Source organism: Clupea harengus, chromosome 25 (assembly GCF_900700415.2).
Source record: "Clupea harengus chromosome 25, Ch_v2.0.2, whole genome shotgun sequence".
NCBI lineage: Eukaryota > Metazoa > Chordata > Actinopteri > Clupeiformes > Clupeidae > Clupea > Clupea harengus.
The window spans coordinates 13,631,379-13,651,285 of record NC_045176.1 but is presented as its reverse complement, the minus strand read 5'-3'; the positions used below and the strand labels follow the sequence as shown (position 1 = coordinate 13,651,285).

Here is a 19,907-nt window from a genome sequence, read left to right as displayed (position 1 = left end):
GGTCTGAATCTGTGTCCAGCTAAGACCCAGGGAAACATCCCAAATTCATTTGTGACGATCTTACCATTAAACGTTTTGTAACGTTAAAAAGAGTCCAACTATCTGAAATGGAGCACACTTATCAACCTTAAGTTTCAGGAAAAACCCTCCAAGTGTCATAATGACAGCCTTTAACTTTTTCAACTTAACCTTCAGCCTTGTGAGCCAAAACTAAGAAAACATGGGGTGTCTGCCAAAGATACTTTTGGCTTCCCCTCAGGCCATGGAGTCATTTCAAAGCCTTCAGGTTGTACCTGAAAGCACATCACAGTGTGCAAGGCAGCTGCTGAGAAGATTTCTGAGGAAAATGTTTCTTCCTTCCCCAAACCAACTGCCAATTCATAAACAAATATAATTTTTCATTGTTCTGTTTTGGCCTTTCAGCGCTTGATAGCGATTAGGTCTGACTCATGGATGAAATGATTTACGTTTTTTTAAGGTAGTCTGGTAGACAGCTCCCCTTGTTTTTTTGTTTTGAGAGGCTGTCAAACTGAAAAGTGTATATGGGCATTATTAGAAAATGTTGGGAGTCTGCTGTAATGAAGGAGCTTCACACTGGTGTTTCCTCTTCTGTAACATCAATGGATGAGGCTTAATAAAAAGCAATAGGTCTTATCATGGGAACAAAAAAAAATAGATGAGGTTCCAACGTGAGAGCCTGAAGAAATGTGTTACAATAAATGGGGAAGATCACAGGAATGCAGATGTCAGAGCCAGTGGGGAGATATTGCCAACAAACGTTAGGCTAAAGTTGAAGCAGTGCATACCATTCGAAAACTGACAGGGAGTAAGGCCAAAAGCATCTGACCTGTGCCTTGTGAACATCCGTATTTTCCCATTGTGGCCAGGAAACAAGACAATAAAAACTTTAGATCTCAAGAGTGTGACCAACGGAGCTCGTCATATCAATATGCTTTGAGATGAAATCAATACTTGTAAATTCCTTTGGCCATTCGGTTTATTACAGATTGGACTTGATCTACTGCTAAATCCTGATTTGTTTTCCTCCTCTACTTGACTAAGATTCAGCCATCTTTCTTCTTCACTCTTGTACCCCTTCTGCCGGGTGTGAGTGAGGCACATGGCTGTTTTATGTGTGAGTCACTCCCTGGCTGTATCTAGCTGATAGATGGCTCCCTTCTTGGGTAATTCAGAGGTACTAAAGGTTAAAGACAGTGCTGACAGACCAACCATACTTAAAGTCATGCTGGTGTGTGTGAGGGGGGGTCAGGAAAGAATTTCCTCATCTTAACAATGTTTAAAGAAAATATGAGCTGTATCTATGGTGGCCAATTTTGGACATTTCCCGGTTATTTGCTGGAGAGGAGGTGTATTTAAAACTTCAGTATTGGCAAATTACGCCAACATATCTTCAAAGTCTTGAAAAGACCAAAATATCTCCCTGTCATCTGTCAACAAACAGTTTTGTTAGTTTTCTTGTTTCATTTATGAAATATAGAACAGACGACCCGTGATCCTGTTCATTCCCAGAATGCTCCTCGAGGGACTTGGGTATCTGTTTGTTATTGTTGCAGTATCCAAAGTGTGATTTAAAAGGAAGTGAACTTATTGAAAATGCATCCTCTATGACTCACACAGCAAAGAAATTACCAAAAAAGGACTAAAACGATGAAAAAAACAAAACAATATTAAACCCTGTATAAGAACTGTATCCTGGATGAAGGTTTGTTGATATCAGAGAACAAACACCACATTAAAGTATCAACCCTGACACAGGAGACTTCAAAACAACCAAGGTGTCTTTTCACCTTATGTAGCGCTTAGTGAAACATATTCCCTAAACGTGCCGTAAAACTGAAGCGGGAGGCCACGCTCCAAAAGCCTGCTGACCGACCATGTCTAATGCTAGGTGAAAGATACAATAAACAAAATACACTCCATGGCAACAAGCCTTGGTGTTTTGAGGCCCCATGTTAGTGCTGGCATTGAGCTTCACTGAAGTATGCGCCTCTTGATTGGGACTCCCCAGACTTCCCGAAAGACCGTTAATTATGTTCCCCCCCATTTCATGTGTGATGTAAACTGTTTTTAAAAAATAATCTCTGCCTTTGCGTCAAAACAGTTTAGGTAACCTCTCTGGATATATTGTTTGGAACGAACGCCCCCCCACCCCAAATTAAAACAGATTTAATGACCTTATTTTCATATTTGTTTGGAGTTTCTGTATTTCTGTGCATATACAGCAAATCTAATTTCAAGGGGGATATTGATAGGCTTCGATGCATGTGTGTTACTAGAACTACAGATGCATTTCTGCAAGAAAATGCAAAGTGTGATTGCTTTACAGCAGCAGAGGCCCACTAACCCTTGCCCAGCAAATTAACCTACCCCTAATAACCCTTAAATGACATAATCTGGAACACATGAACATACAGCACACAGTAGGCTTAATGATTCATGAAACAGTATTCTAAAAGAGTTGGCATTCCTCATTTATTGTGTGCAATAAGCTACATAACTTTCCCAGATCAAGACAAAGATATTATCATCTGTCCATTTAAGGTCCAAAGTGTTACAGTTTTTTCCAATCATTTTCACACTTGTTTCAATACCATGTACACTTTTTCAAAACACTTAACACATCCAGCATATCAGTAGACTATGTGAATTTAACTGTGGATTCTTTTCCATTGCTTAGATACAAAATGCAGTCAATGACCACTTCTTCCGAAATTCATAGATACCTGTCTCAGTCAATGTTCACCACCAGCAAAACGCTGTGCAACTGCAGCATTTTTTGCAGATATTTAGATACTCTGTTCAAAACAATTAACTTTCAGTTCAAAACCGGACAAAATTTAGATCACTGTAGATGGAAAGATCCTGTATTTTGACAGACAAATTAAATTATACACTTGAAATAAAACAGATTATCCTATAATTTTGGCTGAAAATGTATTCAGTTTTCTGCTTTGTTTTGTTTGTCTGGCAGTCTTGTTACAAACTCTACTATACAACAGTGGTGCAGTACAGCATTTGCATTGAAATGTGCATGTGTGAAGAAAAAATATAGATGTAGGTGTCGCTGACATTTTTTCCCCACTATTACTGCTGCATATGAAAGTCATGGGCTATCAATGAGACAAAGTGATCCAAAAAGGAAACTAAAGTTGTTATCCAACAACACTAACCACTGTACCACTGCTCACAACTGGTATTTTTGCCACACTCAACTGGTATCTACAATATTGTGACAGGCAAGCCAACAGAAAAGTTTGTTATTTTGTTCTTGGTGTCATGACAACAGCTTGCCTTGAAATATTTGTGGGATATGGGGGATTTTAAGGGTGGGTAAGATTTTTCCAAAGATTCAAGGCAAGGGAGAATGTTGTGGTATTGTAATGCGAAGTTTATAAATATTTCACCATAGATCAGCATTAGGGCTGCAAAACACTTCTAGTGGTAGTCTCATGTGTTGTTGTTTCACTTACTGTACTGGGAAAGGAAAGTGTCTGCACACATGTTTTGTACTATAGTGTACCACAGAACATTTTGCATGGAGCTGTCTTGAGGCATATAGCTGAATTTCATATTTACTGTATTTCATTTTATATTAAATTTTTTATTACATATTGTAAGTGTACGAGGTGTCATACTTTTTTGTTTTCTTTTGCAATGCAACACTAAACTGAGCAAAAATAGAAGATACAGCAACACATAATATATGCATTTTGCAATGCTTCAAGTTGTCTGTGTTTTTAGTCCATTGTACATTGAGTGATAAAGTAGTTTAATGGAAGAGAGCATATGCTATAGTTATGGCAGCATGAGTCACCTTTGGGTGAAGTATGAAGTGTTTTGGTGGTTGTAGTGCATTTTGCACAAAAGGTTAACTGATTTGCTGAGGTGTGTGTCTGTAAAGCCCACTGTGTGCAGCGTTTTGAAAAGGGGAACATGGTATTGAGACAAGTGTGAAAATGATTAGCAAAGAGGACCTAATAGGCTTCTTCTAGTCATGTAGTCTTCTAATAGGTTCTCTTTGCTAGGACTAAGTCAAGGAATGGACTGCACCTTAACATGAACATGAGGGCTGTCTGTGAGAAAGATGACTTGTGACAACCAGTGGTGGTGCACCTACATAGGTAGAGAAAAAGCCTTAAAACATCTTCAAGCAAACATGAATACAAAGCAGAGGACACAATTGGAGTGAGCATTATCTAGCCTTTGTTATTTCCAGTTGACTAACGCTTTTGAATTCATCCTCAACATTGGGATATTGCAGGATAATTTGGTTGGTAATGTAGTCCTATTAACTTTGTATTGTTTAGTGGAAGGCTTGTCACGTGCTGGACAATCTCTGATAACAGCCAAATATGTAAATGTAATGGTGCTCTATAATCTTTCATTTAAGGTTCGGGAAAATCTCTGATAACCAGCCAGATTTGTAGCTATGCAGATATGCTTCGCGCTCTATTAGCGCTCTAAAGAATGATGGGGCAGTGCAGCCATTTTTACCATCACGATCAGGATGGACATGTCAGAGTTGGAGTGGAGTTGATATCTCAAAATCGTGCTAGGAGTTGAAGTAACAACAACAATCTTCCTCCTGCATGTTAAACGTGCTGTTATGTGAGATGCCAGAGATGGCAACAACAGCACAGCACAGCAGTTCATTTGGTAAGATTAGCATGTAGATACGTATGAATCATCACGGTTTCAGTCTTTTTTTAATTATTACTGGTTGTTTTTGCAATGTTTTGATTTCACGGTTTTCTTGGGGAGTTGAAATTAAATTACAGTATCACAAAATGTGTTTTACACATAAACCTAAACCTTTCGTAACATTCGGGTCAAGTAGTCAGACAACAAAGAAGAAATCTATTTTGTGTAAGTGTGGCTTCAGTGTTTAAATACGATCAGAATATATTTCCCTAATATAGATGCAAACCAACATGCACCAGTGGAACATATGAGATGTTTATTAGATGAACTTATATACCAAAAGGAACAACGTGGACGGTTTCATCTGAAACCACTTTGGTGAGAAACAACAACATCCAGGAGGTACATACATAAACACTGGTATCATCAGACAGAGGGATCAAATGATACTGATTTACGGCCATTTTTTAAATCAGGGAGAGGACTGCCAGCTTGGCCAACTGCTTCGCACTGAGCACACCATTGGCTCTTGCCCTTCACAATCATTACTCTTATCACTCAACATTCATTAGAATGCTTATCTACCCTCCCCTCCAGAGCCGCACAACAATTCCAGACTCTTCTTTTAAAAAGGTACAAGCTCAGTCAAAATGTCCTTTCTGCTTCTGATCCTGACGTCTAGCAGATGCAAACTCTAAGATTACTCATCACTCGTACCATGGCAATGTTGACATACCAGCTTGAACCCCTTAAAAATCAGAGCATAGAGGCAGTCAAACCTGAGGTGATGCACACAGTTGTGAACCCCTGAGAAATGGCAGCAGAACTGCATGAGGCACTAGGCGAGTAAAAGAGCAGACTCCAAACAACAGACTTCCAAGCACACAGGTTTTTGATTATCCCAGGGAAAAAAAAAAACATTTGGTCAACTGCAACTGTGAAGTTGTGGGGTAATTTTCTTTTTTTATAAAAAGCTAAATATTTACTCACTTACCTCACAGGACTGAATACAATGGATGCTTTTGGGATCTGGGTACCATTTCTTCATACCAGTGCAGACAATACTCTGTGAGGGAGATAAAAAGGCAACAGTCATTTGGGTGTGAATAGCAATAATAAAGAAAATATGACCACTCATAAATGTATATTCAACAGGACGTGATCAGTGGGCTGTAGAACTTTATATCCTCTCATATCTCTAGAACGACTTTTGAAAAACTGTCAATGTGCCTTGAATGCTGTCTACATGTTTTTTGTGTGTTAATGCAGTATCTGCCAATATCAAGAAAGGTAGAGGCCTGGGCATGAAACCAACGGGCTTTTTTTGCATCATTATTTAATAGTGGCGGTTCAAGTGACACTAACATGATATCACAGTTACTCTGAGTATTTGAGGTATGCCTACCGCATACCATTACGTTATAACACTCACTCACAAGAGCAAAACAAGCCCAGTCTGTTTTCCTTTAGACAAGCGGATATTTCTTCGATGTGCCAGAACATGGCCGAGCTTTCCCCACATGTGTAAATCTGGCCTCTTCCATAGAGTAAGTTCTTTGCAGGATTTCCAGGAACACGGGTCCCTGATCTAAGATCCATCTCCCCTCTTCCGTGGCCTTTGTTCCATCATTGTTACCCCAACTGACAAAAACTTGGATAGCATTCTTGGAAAGCAAAGTTTATCTAATGCTCTGACACCATAGAATCAACACAGAAGAAGGCTGTCACCTTGCAGGGCCCTTTGGCGTGGTGTGTGGCATTGAATTCTTCCTCCCCTTCTCTCTCTCACTTCGTGGACAGAACAGTATAATCACCACTGTCATATTTTAGCCCACGGATGAGGGCAGACGGGGTCAACTCTCGCTTTCACAATGACGACGGTGGGGGGACCTGGGCCTGCTTTGGCTGGAAGCTCCAGGCAAACACAATCCCACATATCACTCAGAGGTGCCAACAATGTGACTCAACCTATCAAACTCGAATCCAAACTATTCACTCTTGAGGTTCCGTGCACCTCAGGCTTAATGTGTGGCCACACAACAGCTCATCAAAAGGCAGATCACTATAGTCAATTTGTACGTAAAGTGATTCTAGGGATCCTTACGCAGCGTGAGGCCTTCTTGAAGACAAAACAACAAACCCACTACCCACACCGAAGCCTTGGAATTTATAGACATCAAACAAAAGCTTGGTTCAAATGATTTGGAATAACAGTGCTGTGATGTATTGTGCAAACAGGAGAAATACCTTCAGCCTGTTGGAGGCTTTCGTATACACACACACACACACACACACACACACACACACACACACACACACACACACACACACACACACACACACACACACACACACACACACAAAAGCATACACTTCAGCTGTTGACTGAACTCACGGATCAAATGAGTAACAGATGGCTGCAAGCAATAATCCTTTAAGTTGCCTTTAAAATTTGCCACAAATAGCATTGTTTAGACTGTGGCTGCTTACTATGTAAAAAATAAAATATACGATGAAACATGATGAGAGTTCAATAAATAAAAACAGCCATTTTGGTAGAACAACACTACTGGTAAGCCAGCCAAAACAAATCAAACACAGAGCTGGAAGTGAGTAAATCCCCCTCACCTCAACTTTGCTGGGTAGCATCCAGTGCTTGACTGTGTCAGCGGTGGTCCCATTGGCTAACACCACTGGGTCGCTCAAGGCCACAATGCATGTTGGGTAGCAAACAGCACCTGTCAGGACATAATGGTGGCTTTTCTTAACTCAGGTCGGAATTAATGGAAATATATTCGTCTGTAAACATCCACAATTCTCCAAAATAGCCTGCTTTTCCAGTTCAATGGCTTGAAACGACAGGACAGTTTGCGTCACGCACAAACAGTGCAGGCGGCACAACTACACTGTCCAGCAAAGGCTTGGTTGCTAGCATCCTGATGAGTGAGTTATTATGGGCTATGTTTAATCCTGTCCAAATTGAAACGAGAGGGAAAGGAAGGAGCAGCATGTTTAACAGCATTTATGAAGGCATACTGACCAATACTGAATCCCTCTCCACAGAAGTTCTCCACTAAGTTGATGTCAGGTGGTGGCAGACAATCGCCCTCTATATTCTTGCACATCTGAAACTCCTCCGTCCATCGCCCGTCTTTTGTGCAGCGAATTGAGTGCTGTTTGGAAAAGGTTTGAATTTTGGAATTGGAGGCTGCTTGCACCATATACTGAATAACAAGACTGTGAGAGGGAGTCTCCTTTGATTGGGTTGCTTACATGAGACAAGGCTGAGTGCTGTGATTCATAATTTCATGATAACTTACACCCTCAAGGGTTCTTTGGAATTGTACACAGTTGAGAAAAGCATAACAAACTATTTACCAGTATTTAGTATGGATAAAGCATGCAAGATATCAGACTGTATGACTTATGTATTGTGATATGATCGGGAAAAACTGTGAAGGTGCCTTCTCTGCAGGTCCGGGACAGTGGAGAATGCAGACGGTGTCAAAGTCCAGGCCGTTTGTGCAGGTGTACATGCCCTCAAACATGGCAAGCGGAGCTGGGCACGAGACCGGGGCACAACTGCCAGCCTCCCAGTTGCCCCCGTCCAGGCATTCCAGCTTCAGAAACCTCCTGAGATGAGGACGAACAGAGGAGGGGAGAACAGTCCAGACCACAGCCACATCAGCAGAGCACAGGATTGAACAAAAACAAAAGGAAATATTCAGTAACACTACAAGGCACCAAATGGCTCATAAAAACAGATATATTCTAAAGCATCTGCTACTGTTTAAAGATCTTACTGAGACATCTGCGTGAGATATTCACAGTGTTTTTTGGAATGACATTAGCTTCACAGTGAGATGCGTTTGCTCGATGAATTGAAGGCTACATTGTGAAACTAAACATCTGCTCGAGCTGAACACAGAACCCTCACTCTGAACAAGACAGAGTGCCATTTCCATCACATTTCAGTCATATCTACATGTCGACATAATCAAATGCATTTGAGAGAGACATTAATGAAGACCATTAGTAAACCCTTTATAAGTCCTCCTAGCGATCTTATGTGCTATTAATGCCTAATTAGAAGTCGTTAAAACACATTCACATATTTTTACAGCAGGTAAAATAACTCATAAAGGCATGGCAGGTGCAAATATTTGCAACTTCCAACATTTTTTACTCTGTGCTATGAAATGCCATCTGATTGACCTCAACATTACTCGACAATTTCAGCCCACAATCAAGATATTGCTGACATGAAGAAAGCGTGGTAATGAAACAGTGAAAAAGGTGAGTTTCAGATTAATGAAAACCACTTAATTAGAATCATGCGAACCAATCCACTAATGAGCAGAGTTATGTGTTCTATGAAATTTACCAGCAAAGGCATAAAACCGCCACAGTCAGCCCACAGTGAGATTAAAAGAATCTAAAAATACCCACTGATATAAAGACCCAAATGTTTATGGTTCAGAAAGGTCTCATTTCACTCCAATATTACATAACTTTAATATATAGTACGCACAATCGGATAATCAAAATGTACACAAACTGTTTGCAGTGTATGGGTGATCACAGTTTTAGACCATGGATAGAATGTCACAGACTCTACAAAGTAGTAATAAGAAAGTGTACTCACTTTCTTATTTTCTTGTTCAGACTGTCAGACACATAATATCCAGGGTTGCATTTGTAACGGCAAACTGTGCCCACATCATGGCCACTACCATCGCACTCCGGCACCAGGAGTTTGGCATTGGGCACCACTGGAGGGTCTGGGCACTCCGTCTTACAGTAGGCTTCAGGGTAGGACCAAAGACCATCTTCCAAACATACCAATGTATCACTGTCCCCTGAAAAGTCCATGCAAAGAAATGAAATTACTCAACAGGAGCACTTGTGAAGAGAATTATAATTCTGCACATTTATCTTATTGTCAACACCATAGGCAATAAATGTTTTATACGTTTTCTCCTTGAAAAATGTTTAGGGTGAAAGAAAACATAAACAAGATTGATAAACTCTTGATAAACTCGCAGAGCATATTCTACAGTCGGCCAACTAGATGTCCTCTAAGAATGAAATACTCCCAGAACTTCTGACACATATTTTTTTTCCCCCTTTCAGACTGACTGAAGCCTTTGCCAACAACACTTGGATAGCTCTGGGTTCTGATTTATTAAACAAGTAGTGCAGCTAATTCTTCAGCCAATTGTTTTCTGACATGAAAGAATGACCTGTTCCTGTATAAACTGTGCCCTGTAGTTTTGTTATCAGATGACATTGTAAAAATCTGATTGATTTGATCTGTCATGGCACCAGACACAGACAAGTATATGTCCAGAGACACGGTGTCGGCCTAGTACCTGATATCAATAGTCATACTCGTCGCACCCCTGATATACCACATTAGAAGTTGTTGGCTGTGAGAGATCACTGACTACATAATCTCTATCATGACAGAGTAGGTATTTTCACTGGCGGTTGTAGTGTTTCTCTCCTCTCTTTCACTCTTAAGTATCCCCCTTGAAGAACACGAGGGCCCCCCGAACACGCAGGTGATCTGTGGGAAGCCCTGCATCTGAAGGAGCCCCTGGCTTCGTAGGGCGAGGGGTTCCTGCCAGCGTGTTCTCTGTGGTCTGCGGGGGCTGCAGGCCTCTCGGGCTGGTGTTGAATTAGATGAAACACTCTCTTGTTCTCTCCTCTTCCCTCATTTCCTCTCCCCACCTGTGCGCAGCCCTCCTGCAGCCAAGCCCAGGTTTCCTATTTACACAGTGGAAGGCATGGGGCCTCCATCCTCTGGCACGCAACCAGGGGAGCGCTGCCAAGCAGACGTCCTGTCCCTGAGCAGGCGGGAGACCTGACACACACACACACACACACACACACACACACACACATACACACAAATATACAAACACACACAAACACACACAGACATACATGCGCGCGTGCACACACACACACACACACCCACAAATGCACTCAGACATACATGTACACACACACACACACACACACACATACACTAACAAGTGCACACACTGACATGCACACATGCAAGCACACATTCACTGCATTGCCACTAAATCTGCAGCGAAAAAAAAGCTTCAACCTCAACCTCTTCCTCATCAGTACAAATGACATTAGTAAATAAACAAACCACCAACTTTTTTTTGGCTTTGGCTGAATATCCTCAGCTGTAAGGTGAAACCTTGTATATCCCTTCTATCTACAAACACGCTGGTGTCCCTCCGCACCTTGTAAAATGGCGGGGGCTTTGCAGGAGAAGGTGCACTGCTTTCCAAATGTTGTGCCCCACGGACATGAGAAGGTGGCAAAGAAGACGTGTGACTGATCAGGTAGCCCACAGTCGACAGGCTGGCACGTCACTATCCGTTCCCAAACGCCATGACTGCAGCTCAGATTGATGTCCCGCTGCCAAGAGAAGATTGAGATAGACATACAGGTATTTTATGCATGTGCATGTGAGTGTGTGGGAGAGAGAGAGAGAGAGAGAGGGAGAGAGGGAGACAGAGAGAGAATGAGACTGAAAGTTAAAAAAAGGAAAAGAGATCTGCATCTCTGCATCTGCGTCTCATATGTATACAAACGTTCTCACTACTCTCTGTCTCCCCCTATGGAGGAAAGAGAGAAGGGGAAAGTGCACCCAGGTCAAGGGTCAGTCTCATGCACCTGTGAAACACATGAATGCTGCAGATCAACCTACCTAGAAGGAATTAGCCAGAATTTTCTAAACTGTACACTTTTCATCTGGAGATGTGAACCTAAATATACCGTCACTCCACGGGTGGTTTCACCTGCAGCTGACACAGTGCTTGAGTCAACGGTTCACATGTGCATGTGGGGCGAACCCCTGCCGTCGGTGGACATCATGAGAACAGACGTTCGCTCACCCGATGAGAGGGAATGCCTTTGCCGCTGAGGACACTGAGGGTGTAACCACGGTGACAGAGGACAGAGCAGCGCGTTGCGTCTGTCCCGGCGGCGCATGTGACGAAGGCGTGCTCTATCTTCACCGGCCTGCAGCTTTCCATGCCACAAGGCCTGTGGACACATCTGTCAGGGGACAGACAGAGGAGACGAGAGAGATGAGTCACACCAAAATATTATTATCGTGTAGATATTTGTGAAAATATTATTTCCTCATCGAGACAACATACACATGTGACAACATGTATCTATTGGGTATATGTTTTTGTGTGTGTGTGTGTGTGTGTATGTGTGTGTGTGTGTGTGTGTGTGTGTGTGTGTGTGTGTGTGTTTGTGTCTGTACGCATGAATGATTTTTATATTATTGGTGTGTGTGTGTTGTGCGTATGGTATGTGTGCACGTTTGCGTGTGGAAGTCCTAAGAGAGCACACCCTCAGCGCACCCAGTCAGGGCAAAGGCGCTGAAGAGACAGGAGGTGCGTAGGGCCACCCCCGTCACGCCCACGTGTGCCGAGGAGAAGTTCAGCATCACGGCCGAGGTCAGAAAGAAGGGCAGACTGAGGTTATGAGTCACGTTCACCACCAGGGGGTTGCGTTGGCACGAAAGCTCAAAGTCACCTGTGCAAATAAACAGACAGGCGCGCAAACGCACACAGACACACACACAGACACACACACACACACACAGTGCTTAAAGGTAAACGGCTATAGCAAAACAAGGCACAGAGTGCTGATGGATCAACTGAATGTACACACAAGACAGCACACACCCAGCATTGACACTGCAGTGGAAAACGTGAAGATGCTTCCTTCCACACAGCTGCGCTCTGATCCCTGTGCTGTTTTGGTTGCTCGTGATTACATTACTCCTAAGCTTTACACCCTGAGCAGTGAGCTGAAGTTCCCATGCAAATATCTGACTTTATTTTGTATTAAGCTGGTGACTGAGTGGAGTATGCTGTTTTATGATATGAGTGTAATAAAAATCAAAACAAAAATGTATGTTGTTTATATGGTACCACGCCTAAATAAAATGCTTCTGCATGAAAACATGTTGTGTTTTTTTTTCTCTCCACTTTGTGTAAAAGTTCTGAGGGCTTACCGAGTGAATGGTTTTTCCCATTAGTGTCACACAGCTGAATGGAGACTGTATTACTGCAGTGGTCGCCATGCCAACCCCCATCGGACGTCAGGTAGACGATAACAGAGGCTGCCACCCCCGGCTGCTCGAATCCAACCTTTCAAAAGACAATGTTCCATAATTAAACCGTGGTCCTCATGCACCACTCTTCCTCACCCATGTAAGGGTAGAGAGGTGTGTGTGTGAGTGTGTGTGCGAGAGAGAGGTGTGTGTGAGAGAGTGTGAGTGTGTGTGTGAGAGTGTAAGGGTATACAGTACCTTAAGCCACACAGACTGGTCCTGCTCATAGTAGTTGCCCATCTGTGACTGCGCAGTGCATGGAACCCATGCCCCCTGTGTTACAGCATTATCTACATCCAGATACTGGGATTTGCACATCTGGGGGAGGGAGACAGAGGGGCAAACAAACAAAATGAATGTGCAAATAAACATTTAATGAATACTTCCACGGCATGTTTAAGTGAAAACAGGCACCTTCTAAAAGGCTTGCTGAGAAATCAAGCGAATCATCAATCACTGAACATACGCCTCTATTGCTCACCAGGGCTATGAGACTTGGTGACAGCCATTACACCAATGACCGCAGTATCTCACCAGTAACTCTCTACTTCAACCTCTGATGGACCTCTGACTGATAATGGAGATGTGCCCCTCTCATAACATTGGACACCCACTATCATAATAGCAGGATATTGCATCTGCTAAAACACGGTGAAGATATGGGTATGCCAGTCTTATGCCAGTCTTATGACCGCATAACCGCATTACCTGGTTGAGAGACGGTTCTCCTGTCGCCCCCGTGGCAGGGCACCGGTGGTCTTGGTGGGACGCCCAGGCCGTGGAGGCCCACTGGTCCGTGTAGCCAACCGGCGTGAAGTAGCCACAGTCCTGCACGCTGGTGCCCTTCTCAAACTCCTCACACACTCCGTCTCCCTCAAAGACATAGCACAGACTCGGCCGTCCTGTGGGAGAGAAAAAGACCCCCCATACCAATCCACTGCAGTCATTAGCCTGACATACCATGGATACCAAGTGTTAACTATGTTGTCATAAGTGAACAGTGAGATCAGCCTCCCATCGTAACCACCCCTCCCCCCATCCCCCCACTACCCCCCACAGTGAAACCCTGTGTGAACAAATCCATCTGAAGAGGACAAGGCTTAGAAAGTGGCCCATTTCCACAGTTGGTTAAATAAATGAACGCTGGGTCAGAAATATGCGAATGATTTCATACACAGGAATGTGCCGGCTGGAGTGATAGTTTGCGTCATAAGATGGATGTGTGACAAAGAAGTGCACAGGGGGGGGGGGGAAAGTAAAAAAAAAAGGGAAAGTCGTGTGTAATATCTCAAATATTCATTAGGAGATAGACGGATGATGTCAGAAACAAAACTCGGAGTTGGTCCTCACTTCAGTGTCTGACTGCTTTAAGGTAAGAAGGAGATGACTCATCGCTGAGGTGTTTGATTTGCACCGCTCATCAAAGTCCAAGCCTTTCAAATGGAGTCCAACAACAAATTAAAACCACATCATCACCATCAACCACTGACTGCATATATACATTTCTGAATGGCTGACTGACAACACCTGTGGCTAAAATTAGAGAGGAGTAGTCTGTCAGGGTCTTACTAGGCTGTTCACACCACAGTCTGTTTCATTACACTGCACCAAGTGTTATATTTGGACAGATGGATCAGACAGACCCTTTCAATCAAGCAATTTATGCTGATTTTATTACGGCAAGATTGGTTACCAGTTGTGTTGGAAAAATGTAAAATTAAATCAGAACGATGGCGTGTGGGTCTGTCACTGTGCTGGACTGTCACGAGGGCTGGATTAGCTGTGGCTGCTCTAATGTGGAGCTATATGTAGCAAACGGTTTTTCTCTCTTCCTCTCCAGTTCATGTTTCATAGAAGACGTAGTCACGGAAACGAGCCACTAAGATATTTGTTTTTCATTACGGTCTCCCAAAAGGTGCTCAAAGGAACTCATCTTCTACCAAAAATTCCATCCCCATCCAAGAAATACCACACAAATATAAACCTCCATATACTATGTAAACTGACTTGGTAAAACGATACTCCTATTGTTATTGTAATCTAAATCCAGATTTTGGTGAGGGTGACCATTCATATGTGAATCACCTCTTAAAGAGCTTCCCTGTGCTGTGCGGAGTCCATGTTGCCAAATAGCAAAATGAAAACCAGAGATGTAAAATGGTACATAAACCGCTCTGCTTTATGCGTGTGGCAAACAGCCTGTAGATCGCCGAGCTGCCATCAATACACACCGCCTCCAGATTAAAGTCAGGTGTGCTCATGTTCACGTTACTGCTTACTGCATCCCGTACAATTCAGTACTGACCAACTCAAACGCAAAATTGCCTCTTTTTTTTTCTATTTGTCTGCAGAGAATTCCAAAAACTGTATTTATACACCTTGGTTGACCTCTGAGGCGCACAGAAAGCTCTGTTACATCCTCTTCTGAGGCACAGGCTCGGCTTGGCCATGAATTCACAAGTGGAGCTGAACTGTGACCGATCTGAAAAACTGCTAACAATTATTCAAGCGGATGGCGCCCATAAACATACTGCATCCCTCTTGGAGCTCCACAGTGGTCAGCGCATGCCGGCCAGTGCTGACTGCGGGCGTCAGCAGCGTGGCTGACCGCGGTCCCGACTCTGACTCACCTTCACAGTTAAAGCCTGGCTCCATCAGGCATTTTTTAGAGCAGCCGTCTCCATCCAAGAGATTCCCATCATCACACCTCTCCATCCTGCAGAGATACAGGGAGAGAGAGAGAGAGAGAGAGAGAGAGAGAGAGAGAGAGGGAGAGAGAGAGAGAGAGTGAGAAGGTGGAGAAAGCAGAGTGAGAGCAAGAGTGAGGAAGAGAGATCAAAAGAGGACACGGCTCATGCTGCACATGTTTTGCATGTGCTGAAGCCCAGATGGGAGCCCAGATCATCTTGCTCGGTCCAAGGATCGTTTTTCTGAGAGGACTTTCAGCCCAGGCTTACAATGCACATTGCAACGGCGTGTGTGTCGGAGAACAGGGAGCACTGGCAGCAACTGACAGGACAGTGGAGAGAGGTAGCGGAGTCTCACTGACCCTTGCAGCAGGCCGTCCCCACAGAAGGGCTGGGGGTGTGTGTAGAGCAGCGAGGGGGAGAGCTCGCTCAGCAGGCCCCCGGCCTCCACCTGCACCCAGTACTGGTACTGCACATCCTTCACCACACTCCTGCAGACAGCACACACAGACCAATGCAGTGTTTTTAAAACGAGCATTAAGCATAAACACACACACACACACACACACAAACACACACACACACACACACACACACACATACACACACACACACACACACACACACACACTCTCACACACACACACACACACACACACACACACACACACACACACTCTCACACACACACACACACACACACACACACACACACACACACACGCACATATGCACGCACGCATTCATAAAGACACATGCACACACATGAACATGCATGCACGCACGCAAACATTCACATGTGCACACACACACATAAGTGTGCGCTCATACATACACTCACACAGAAAGACAAATAACACATTTGTTGACAACAAGTCAGCATCTGAAGAAGCACATTGTTAGCTTCACCTTGAGCTCTTTAGCTCTGTGATGAAACTGTGTGAAACGTTAGGAATATGGGTTGTATCTCGAGTTGGCTTTGTATTCCTGCTTTTTCATCAAGACTTTACCAACAGCCAAAAGACAGTTTGATGATATTCACTCTGATAGCCTGTGGCTTACCATCGTAAAATGTGATGAACTCTCTGATTGGAGTAGAGAGCAGTGGGTTGGTTAGATATAGAAATATAAATGTGAAGTTGCGAATAATTCTGGCCATTATGTGAGGCTCCTTAATTAATAGCACAAGGAATTGTACATATTTCTGTACAATGAAACCCAGACATGAAGTAGCTTTCACGTTTCTCTGAACATCAGGGGGCTTTGCCCTTGGGGCATTTGGATCTGACCTCAGTGTCTGGAGAACAGCATGCAGTGTGCTTTGTGTCTCCTGTACATGCAGAAATCGACCTGCTTTGAAACTATAAATACAGACCTTCCCTGCCCTGAGTTTCTACATTTCACTTGTTCCAGTAAGCCGTAAAGGATGCCTATCAGCCTGTTCCTTTGGACAACCACACACCTCCCATCCCACCCCACCCCACACCCACACCCTGGGTCCTGTTACCCCTCTGTACATATTGATTAATAATGGATCACTTCCAGGGACAGATGGAAGAGCTGAGCTGAAATAATTCTCTTCAATTCTCCATATCGAGCCTGTTGTGTTTTTCTTATGTATTTGAATATGTTTTAATAATTAAATGACCGTGTGTAAACTTCAAATCTGGGATCACACAGCTGAAAAACGGTCTGAAACCTCAGCTCAGGTAAAGTCTGGGGATATGCAGAGCGATAAATCCTCCGGTGTAGTGACAGCAGCCTGTGAGTGGAGAGCTGCGGCCAGGAAGTGTCTGATTTCGCTACAGTCCTCTTGGTGGCAGTGCAGCACAGCCTCCCCTGATGCTGTTCCAGTGTGACCTCCCCGAATCCTGCCTGCCTCCCGGCCTCCCGCTATGACTGCTACTGCCTGCTGTTGCTCTCTCTCTCTCCCTCCTTCTCTCTAACTATCTCTCTCTCTCTCTCTCTCTCTCTCTCACTCTCTCACTCAATTTATCGTTCCCTGCCTCCCCCTTTCTGTATCTCTCTGCCTCTCACTCCCTCTCTGACACCCTCTCTCTTCTCTCTACTCCTCCATTTCTCTATATCTTCCTCATTCTTTCTTTCTCTCCTACTCCTCTCCTCTTTATTTCTCTTTCTCTCACTCACTCTCTCTCCATCTGTTTCCATCCCTTCTTCTCTCTGACTACCTCTTCCCCCCCCCCCCCCCCATCTCTCTCTCTCTTCCATCACTCCTGCAGCCCCCACACCCCCCAGCCAAATGACAGGTCTCTCACTTATCGCGGACTAACCATGGCGAGCGCGCCCGGAGCCTTGGGTGGGAGCGGAAACAGCCGAGGTTCTGCTCCAACCAGCCACAGGTGTTTACTGTTTCTACTGGTAAAACGGTCACATTTGGTTTAGATTCCAGAGTCTGCCGCTCTCTCTCGCTCCAATCCCCGATCCCTCTCACCCTCCTCTCCCCTCCACATAACTCAATTCCCTTCGGTTTTTACATCTTTTTGCACTTACAGGCCTGGTGGATGGAACTTTCTGGAGATGAAACAGACCTTTTTTCCTACTATTAATGCCTGAACATTTCAACCCACTAGATGTATTTGAGTAGTAATATGTTTTAGAACTAAATGTGTTCAGCTCGCCTTTGTACTGTACACAGCCTTCCACAAATATACAGTGGACTCAACATGCTGCATACATTTAAAGATTCAAGAAATAAAATAAAAAAAACTTCTGTGAAATTTAGAAGAAATGGAAGAAAAAATTACTTTGAACAATCCAGATAAAATGTATGTAGTAAAAACACTATGAGAACAAAAGTCCATATTATTGACATTCATTTTCTGTGATTTCGTCTGTTTCTGTGAATGCCCTGGATCTCAAAAATGGCAACAGGTCAAACATCATTACAATGGAAATGTATTCCAGTGCTATAACCACATATCATACCATGTTAGACTGAACTAACTGCTAAAACAATCTCATGTGTCAATATTTGTTTCTACAAATGGTATTATGTCCTCTATTAGCAAGCCCTTTCCCCCAAAGATATTTTCCCATTAACCTATTGGTAAACCTGAACAAGCTCCACTTCACAGTGATGTTTTATTAGATGTGGCATTTCTGAAACACAAGCGCACCACTACTCGCCTGTCTGTGTAGATCAGCTGACTCTGGTGCACGGGGCTTTCCTCTTTGCCGAAGGGCGGCTTCCTGTAGAGCCTGTAGCGCAGGGGCTGGCAGCCGGAGCACAGCGCGTTCTGAGGCCGCGAGGTGAGCAGCGCGGCGTCGATCTCCATCTTCTTGTCGAAGGTGCAGATTTTGACGGCGGTGACTCGCTTGTTGGTGTGCACTCTGAGCGTGAGAGGCACGTCGCAGAGGACGCTATGAGGGCCCATGTGTAGAGACTCACCAGTCTCTAGTATGAATTCTATATTAGATATGACTGGATTACCTGCAGAGAGAGAGAGTGAATAGAGATAGAGAGAGAGAGAGAGAGAGAGAGAGAGAGAGAGAGAGGACAGGGTCAATAAATCTGAGAGTGAACAACAATCAGAAAACAAGAAGAAAACTCTCTATGTGAAAAATCACTTTACTCATTATCACTATTTATTCCCCAGCAAAGCCGTAACATTTTGTACAAGGCAATAAGGTAATAAAAACAGACTTGAAGATCAATGAATGAATGAGTGAATGAATGAGTGAATGAATGAATGAATGTAGACTTTATCTGTTCTGTGAGGACAGAGGTGCATAGATCTGTGGTTGTATAATGCTGGCCTGCTGTGAGAGAGGGGGGGGGGGGGGCTGGATGGGACTCACTGGCTGAGATGTAGGTGACCCACACGGTGAGTGTGTCAGGGACGACAGGGTGGAGGAAGAAGAGCTGCAGCACACAGCCCTCCTCGTGGGGACAGGGAGAGGTCATGTTGGCATCGTACAGGCTGACCTCGGGGCTCCAGGCCTGCATGCTGGGCTCGCACGGCTGGTACACATCAGGGGCACCTGCAGGGACACACACACACATACACACGTACACACACACACAGACACGTACACGCGTACACACACACACAGACGTGTACACACACACAAACACACATACACGCAAACACATACACACACACAAACATTCACAAACACACACACACACACACACACATACACACATAAACACGTACACACACACACAGACACGTACACGCGCACACACACACACACATACATACACACACACAAACACACATACACGCAAACACACACACACACAAACATTCACAAACACACACACACACACACACACATACACACACACACACACACACACACACACACACACACACACACACACACACACACACACACACACACAGGTGTAGGTTTAAGCTTAACAGTCATTC

General features: G+C 43.9%; 1 protein-coding gene across 1 annotated transcript in view; it reads right to left on the bottom strand.

Moving 5' to 3' along the window:
* The window catches only part of pappa2 (pappalysin 2), a 44,060-nt gene that overhangs the window by 3,174 nt on the left and 20,979 nt on the right, over positions 1–19,907 (bottom strand). The window contains exons 7-21 of the mRNA XM_042703722.1: positions 19,330–19,512; positions 18,648–18,961; positions 15,873–16,051; positions 15,454–15,539; positions 13,532–13,725; positions 13,022–13,141; positions 12,725–12,860; positions 12,066–12,240; positions 11,586–11,748; positions 10,929–11,106; positions 9,308–9,521; positions 8,127–8,295; positions 7,703–7,835; positions 7,291–7,400; positions 5,657–5,728 (exon numbers count right to left, since the gene is read on the bottom strand). Coding sequence (XP_042559656.1) covers positions 5,657–5,728; positions 7,291–7,400; positions 7,703–7,835; positions 8,127–8,295; positions 9,308–9,521; positions 10,929–11,106; positions 11,586–11,748; positions 12,066–12,240; positions 12,725–12,860; positions 13,022–13,141; positions 13,532–13,725; positions 15,454–15,539; positions 15,873–16,051; positions 18,648–18,961; positions 19,330–19,512 — 2,426 coding nt within the window. The remainder of the gene's footprint in view (positions 1–5,656; positions 5,729–7,290; positions 7,401–7,702; positions 7,836–8,126; positions 8,296–9,307; positions 9,522–10,928; positions 11,107–11,585; positions 11,749–12,065; positions 12,241–12,724; positions 12,861–13,021; positions 13,142–13,531; positions 13,726–15,453; positions 15,540–15,872; positions 16,052–18,647; positions 18,962–19,329; positions 19,513–19,907) is intronic.